The sequence below is a fragment of the Centruroides sculpturatus genome, unplaced genomic scaffold (assembly GCF_000671375.1).
Source record: "Centruroides sculpturatus isolate CEXI.00-Female unplaced genomic scaffold, Cexi_2.0 scaffold346, whole genome shotgun sequence".
NCBI lineage: Eukaryota > Metazoa > Arthropoda > Arachnida > Scorpiones > Buthidae > Centruroides > Centruroides sculpturatus.
The window spans coordinates 568,815-576,525 of NW_019384533.1; the positions used below are offsets into that span (position 1 = coordinate 568,815).

General features: G+C 23.9%; 1 protein-coding gene across 1 annotated transcript; it reads left to right on the plus strand.

Moving 5' to 3' along the window:
* The first annotated feature begins 1,644 nt into the window (after positions 1-1,644).
* On the plus strand, positions 1,645-7,165 carry LOC111623101 (epithelial membrane protein 1-like). The gene is made up of 5 exons (XM_023365582.1): positions 1,645-1,893; positions 2,857-3,171; positions 5,673-5,686; positions 6,149-6,293; positions 6,776-7,165. Exons 2-5 carry the CDS (start codon positions 2,937-2,939, stop codon positions 7,030-7,032), a joined length of 651 nt encoding a protein of 216 aa, XP_023221350.1. The 5' UTR covers positions 1,645-1,893; positions 2,857-2,936; the 3' UTR covers positions 7,033-7,165.
* Positions 7,166-7,711: the final 546 nt, after the last annotated feature.

The window sequence follows — 7,711 nt, forward strand, 5'->3', positions numbered from 1 at the left end:
GTAATAAGGAAGACACGTGTTGTATATTTTATTTCAAACTGTTTATATAATATATTAAAATCTCATAATTCTTATTACAACACCTTTCTTTGTATCATTAAATTAACATCTTTAATGCTATAAATAGACAAATATTTTCAAGCTTACTCAACAGATGGCGGCACATTTTTATGAAAATTTCATTCAATAGGTAACAATTAACAGTTTTAAATTTAATAATTCTCCTTATTTATCTATCTATTTTTGCTATTTTTGGTATCAATATATTAAATAGAATTTATTGTTTTTTTTTCCCCTAATTAAAAAAAAAAATTAGAAATAATAATCTTTTAAAATCAATTTTTACGAGTAGATGTTTTCTCGTTCTTTTGTTATTTTTATTTTTTAAAGTAATTCCCAGCTGTCCTGTACATGTTTGAAAATTCTTCTCTTCAGGTTATTATACTTTATCCCTTCAGACTATGCATTAATCATCGAATGGGATTGAATTTTTAGTAAAGTCTCCTAGGAATTTAATTTATCCTTCTAATGTAAAAAAAAAGGGAGAAAAATATATATTAAAAAAAGTATTTAAATTATTTTCCAGTTGATATAAAAAGTGTAAAAAAAATTAATTTAATTTAATAAACAAACTTTCAATTTTTTATAATAATTTATAATCCTTCCCTAAAGATATTAATTTATACATGAGATAAACAAAAAACTGTTCATTTATTTTCTAAATTTAAATTATAAAAGCTATAAATTTATCAATATTTAATTCTATTTTTTTTTTAATCTAGAATAAAATAAACAGATTAAACTATTTTTTAAAATATAAAATAATAATAAAATGATGTATAAAGAAAAATAAATCCATCATATATGAATCTGGCCTTCGGTTTCAAGCTCAAGTGCAGTTGTAAAGCAAAACTACTTCATTAAGAAGCCATGTTAGAGCTCGAAACTGCATCATTTGGAAAGATTCCAATTCAATCTTTTGTGGAAGAACTCTTGCATTTCCGGAAACTTTTACTACATTAACAACAGAATTTGGCCATTGGGTCTTATTTTATTTGTAGAAAAATATCCATACAATCATCCCAACCATAAAATTTACAGTCATTATTTCAATGTGTACTAAATATGATGTTTAAATTTCATAAAAATAATATAAATAATTACTTTTTTTTAACGTATAGAAACTGTTTATAATTATGTTTATTTCGATAGATTTATATATAAAATTTACCACTGATTTTACGCTATTTATGTATATAGTTTATTATATTAGAATTCGAACTGTTTAATAAAATAATTCAATAAAAGTTAATTAAAATGTAAGATTGATAGTATATAAAATGGTTGCTTTCATTTTGAAAAATTACAATTTCTATATCTCTATTGGGAATTGTTATATTTATCAAACTTTTCTTTCGTTCTATATTTTTAAAAACATAATAATAAAATAAATGAAATTTTAATAAATTTATTTTATAATCGCTTCACAATCGTAAAATATAAGATTTAAAACAATATACACTTCGAAAGTTTACACAAAACTTAAGTTCATTTCAATAGGTTTAATATAGAGAAATGTTCTTAAAATTAGTTATATTTTTAGTTTCTGTCAAATATTTGATATTTAGTAGTAAGAAATACGATCAGAGAATGGAATTTTGAGTGTTTCTTTGCGTTTATTCGTTTGTAGAAGGCACATATGTTTTCTCTAGAGACTGTGATTGGGATCATGTGACAACACCATGTGATTATAGAGTGTTCCAGTGAAGATCTTCAGACAAGCGTAGTACATTGTCCCGGATTGCTTTTCTGTTGAGCGCTGCTCCTCTTTTTCACACAACAGTTTATCACAAGTTTTCCACTAAAAAATAAGCACAGCGAGAAAATTTATCGGTAAGATTAAACGTTTATATTCTCTAAGGATAAGGAATATTTTCCTAAATTTATTGCCTTATAATTATCGATTAAACAGCATTAAAAATTTTTAAATTAGAAAAAGAAAGAAAGAAAGAAAGTGAAAGACAATTTTTAATTTATTATATAAGTATTTTAAATATAGTCTTATAATTGCGTAGTATAAAATCTATTTTTCTTAAATGATTAATGAATAATTCGTCCGTACAATGTTGCTAATTATAAATTGCTGGAGGTTACATAAGACATTGTTTCCTTAAGATCCTTATATTACAAACTTAAGAATATTAATTATAAGAGGGACGTATATTTTAATAATTAATTGGATAAAAGAATTTTTTTAAAATAATTATATAAAATAATTTAACCACATTATTAATAGTGAATAAAGCCATTCTGTGCGTAAGAATGTTACCTTGTTCGAGTTGCCTTATGTCAGAATGAGAAACAATGGAAATGCTATATATAGAAAGCATTGCATGACCCCACAGATAAGAAATGATTGTCAGACATCCAACTATCTAACTTGGATTTGGAATCGTTCTGATTGGTTGATTTCTACAATGCATTCTTCTATACTTTAGGCTTTTTTCGAGCGATCGTCAAAAACTTTTGACAGTATTATTCTCTCGAAGTTCTCTTTCCTTATCAAATTTTCGATGCCAAGTAAGAAAAAAAAAGCCTATTTTAAAATTAATTTGACACAATTAGCAATCATTTATTACAATAACTATCATCACCGTTTTCAGAATATCGTAAAAAAGTAGTGGAAAAAAATAATTAATGTCACTGTACCTTAAGGTTACAGTCGAAAAAAAAAATGTAAAAAAAAATTCTTCATTTAATCTTTTTTTTCACCCTAATAAAATGTTAAACTACTTCTTTATAAGTAATTATAAGATTTATAGTTGAAATCTTGCAATTTTTTTTCTATTATAATAGATAAATTCGCTTTATTTAACACCGAAAACGTACCGAGTGAAATTATGAAGTGAAAAAAAAAAAATGCTAAGAGACAAGAAATGGCTCAAAAATCATCCCAAAGAGTCATAGAGCAACGCTTATTGATAGCAGTGACAGCTGGTTGTGCCCTTGGTATATTACTATGGTTCGTATCTATATCGACAGATTATTGGTATTACTTCAGTGCACCTGGAGCTGGCATTTATATGAACAGAACCAAAACCATTTTTCTGAGAAGTAATGTCGGACTTTGGAGGCTTTGTCGAACGACGATTCAGAACGGAACCGAACAGGGTACGTTGCTACTCTTTTTAACAATGGTTACCTATTTTAGATATTTGTTTAGTTTAAATAACTCATTCCAATAATGTTTTTTTTTCCTTTTGTAAATAAACCACAATGCCTTTTTTTTTTACTGCCCTATTTCAGTTATCTCCCCGACAATCTGCTCTAAATTAACTCGTTATTAATAAAATTATATTACTAATATCTATATTATACGTTATTTTAGTGTTTTAATATATATTTTAGTAAAAATTCTTTATTGTTCGTTGTTTTATTTTTTTATTATTTTTACAAATTAATTCATTATTATTAAAATATAATAAATATATATTGTTATATTGTTTCTTATGTGAAATTATTATATAATTTATCTTTTTTAACATCTCAAATTCATGTTTTATTCTAAGCACGTATTCTTACGTCTCTCTCTCTCTTCTTTTTTTTTTTATTTTGCTGTAAATAGTTTACTTTTAAGAATAGAAGGCACATATAAAAGAACTTTATAGGCTACTATATGATATATAGAATGTTCTAAAGAAAATTGCCCGAAGAACAGTTTATATTCAAAATAAAAATATTAATAAATTATATTATGACATATTTTTTTTTAAATTTGTAAAAATTTATACCTTACAGATCTACATAAAGAATTTATACATTCTTTTATTTCTTGAAATTATAAATCGCGTATTGATTAATTTTAATTTGTAATTATAAGATTTAAATGTGTATATACATATTATAAAACGTTGTTTTATAATTATATTTAACTAAAGAATTAAAAATAATAACTATAACACCGCTCTGTTTCGTATGAAGAATTAAATCGTTGTTTTCTAATTATAAGCTAAAAAACTTTGTAGAGATTTTTATTTATTTATTTATTTTTAAATAAAAATCTTGTAGTGAGATCTCTACAGAGTTTTATTCCTTTAAAAATTAACATATGTTAACTGAAAATATATATTTACTTTTAATATAATTATTGAATAAAATGTTAATGTTATGTATTAATCTATAATAATGTTTCGTAAAATATTTAAGAAAGAAATTTTTCAAAGAAAATTAGATAAAATAATTTTCTAGAAGATTTTTAAGTTTTCAATCTCTCTCTCTCTCTCTGTCTCTTAAGATATTTCTTTAATAGTCACAAAACTTTAGAAAAATCAATAGAATAAAAGAAGATGTAGCTTCAATTCAGTCAAATTTGCATCAGAAACAACTTAAATAACTATCGTAACGAAAAATACGGAATATAATTTTATATTAACGCTTACTTTCTAAAGGAATTGTTTCTATAGCTATTAATGAAAACGTGACAGATCTAAGAACATTCTCTTCTTAAAAAAGTAAGTGAAATGATATTCCATCCACTTGGCAAGCATCCCTTCGATGACATGTCGTGACATAAACATTCGAAAATAACTAACTAAACAACAGACATTCCGAAATATATGTAATATATTAGACTTTCAACTATATAATGTTTGTCATTTACATACATATATAATATAATAATTTTTTTTTCAATAATAATTTTATAAAATAATATCTTAGCAATAAGATCTTTTCTACATTCTTATTACTATAATAAATTTTTATACGAAAAAAATAAAATAAAATAAAGAAAACTTTTTGTAAGAATCTAATTAATTTAAAAATAGAAATTAAGATAAAAGATCAAAGCTTATAAAAACAAAAATAAGTGAATTCACAAAGTAGCTTTGTACTCGACTGTTATATGCAAAGACGAATGTGTCAATATAAGACTTTAATCCTTCTTGCTGTTGATCAATTTGTAGAATATGTGCTGACTCACAAAGTATTTTGGTCTTTAGAAACAAGTCAATCTCTTTCACGTGGATATAAAACGAAAGAAAATTTTAATTCGTTACTTAATTAGAAATCTTCAATGATTTTATTAATATTATGTCGAATTTCTTAATAAAAACTTGTAAAATTTGTTTATTTATATATATATTATAATTCATGCATATTACTCGATTAGAATAAAATTGAAGAATTTTATAATTAATCTTAAACTTTTTTTTTAGTTATGCCTCGTGGACTTAAAAAAGTTAAAAAAAATTTTTTTTTTTCGATTTTTTTATCTTCTAAAATATTTTATTCGCTGATTAAACGTTGGTAATTAACGTTAACGTTTCGTTTTTAAATTAAATAAGTCAATATTTGCAATTGATCTATATTTTATTTAAATGGAGAATAGCTTGAAGCATATTATATATTTCTTCACTTTTCTTTTGTATTTTAATATATATATATTTTAAATTTTATATTCGATTTGTATTATCTGTAAATTGCATTTTGAAAAATCATTTATCTAAATACGCTTGTATGAAAAATCAAATTTTATCAATTTTATTTTCATATTTAAGATGATTGTTAAATGCTTTTTCGTTTCTGACGATGGCAAATTTTACTATTTAATTTAGAATTTGAGAATAATTTTTTTTTTTTTCCATTTTAAACTTTTCAACTTAATTTTTCAGAGTTTTGTAGATACGTAAGGATNAGTTGGAGAACTTTTTTCATGCGATATTTTCTAAAAAATTTGGATTTTGATAGTCTTATCCTTAAATATTTTTTTATTTCTATGGATTTGGTTAAATTTGGAGATTTTGCATACAGAAGATCTACTTATTTAATTATGTGGCAAATCTTGTGTAGCAACTGCAACATGGCGCTTTATACCATTCACATTTCCCATGCTAAGTTATAAGAGATGGTCTAAATATTTTTTTATTTCTAGTTTCTATGTAATTTTAATTCTGTTTATTTTGTAAACATTAGAACTCGTGTCTTGAAAACTTGCCAATCAGTTAGCTGCACGAAACAGATTAAATTGGATACTCTCATTCCGTTAACCTCCTTTTGTCTGTTGATTTTTAAAAATAAAAATTCTTATAACTGGCAGCTAAATTCTAAATAAATATATATATATATTAAAATACTCATTTTCTTCTTATTTATAGATTATTCTAGGACAGAGGCGGTGTTTTCAGTCATCACTGTATTGTTGATGCTTATGGGATTGGGATTTAGCCTTTACACGTTTAAAGAACCCCGATATACTTATAAAAGACTTGTTGGAGGAATACATTTTTTTACAGGTAAATGTTTAAATTCTTTTACAATTCATTTTTATTTCATAAAACGAATATTTTTGTTCTGAAGTTGAAATATCTTTGACAAGAATTTGTGCCAAGTAAAATGAATGAATGAATTCTTTCTTTTTATTTTGATATTTTCTAGTAAAAGTTTCGGTTACGTTAATTTTTATAAAAGAAGAAAAAAAAAACATATTATTTAATACTTAACCTGGAAAATTCAGGATTAAAATAACCTGTTTACACAGGTTTTACTATAATATTTTAATGGGATTCGTTTATTGTTCGTTGCATTGGGGATGGTTATTATTGTCATTGCTTGTATTAATAAATAAATAATAATATTTGTAGAATAAATTGTTTATATTAACATTTGTAATTGCTCTGCTCCTAGGCAATAGAATATTTTCCTTTTTTTGTTAATACAGATTATTATTATATTTAACACTAAAAAAAAATAATAATAATGTTTTCTATTCTTATAGCTGGAGCTGTTCTCGTAGTCATCGAAGTATTGATTAATTGCCTTCACTACGAACAGAAATATGCTCCTGGAAGATTTCCTAAGCGTATAGAATGGAAATTTGGTTATTCTTCTATATTGGCGTGGCTAGATTTTGTCTTTTATGTGATTGCTGGTATCATATTTGTGATTTGTTCCAGAAAGAGAAAACGTGACAAATCTGCACCAGATGACGAACTGGCTCAAGCGGATGAACCTCACATTCTTGGACGCCTTTGATGTGTTCAAATTAAAAAACAAAAAAAAAGTTCCTGGTCAAATTGACGTAAATCAGATTGTTTTTTAAATAATCATCGAATATTTATCGATAAACTGAATGTATTTTTATGACGAAATTTTATTAACGAAGCACTCGAAGTCTTTGTATATTACGCACAAAATTTCTGTAAACAAAAAAAAAAAAATTACTAAATTTTAATCTTTAAAAAAAATTCTCTTAAAAAGAACAACAACAGTTTTCAAATATCTTATTTTATAAATGAGAGCTTTTAAAGGGGGGGAAATATGTAAATTTTAATTATTTTTCCTGTTTGAATGTTTTTTTTTTTTAATTTTTATTCCTTTTCTTTTCTTCTGGAAACGATTTAAAAGTTTTATTTCCCAAAGAAATATGTTTGATGAGAGTTTTGAAAATGTAGAAAATAATTAAATAATATCATTTCCGATATCTTGATTAAATTTTCTTTTAAAGATAAAAGAATTTGACAGTTTAGAATTTAATAAAAAATTTGTGCAAAATTTAATATTATTCTACTTGATATAAGATTTCTTTTCCTCAAACAGAATTAAAATTAATAAGTCGAGATATTCTATAAAATTAAAAAAATAATTACAACAAATTTTTTTTATAAATATATTAAAGACTTTTACATTTATTAAACATATATATATATATATA

Coding starts and splice junctions, on each gene's coding strand:
- LOC111623101 (XM_023365582.1), top strand. CDS start 2,937: ATGGCTCAAAAATCATCCCAAAGAGTCATAGAGCAACGCTTATTGATA. Junction 6,294..6,775: donor AGGAATACATTTTTTTACAG/GTAAATGTTTAA, acceptor CTATTCTTATAG/CTGGAGCTGTTCTCGTAGTC.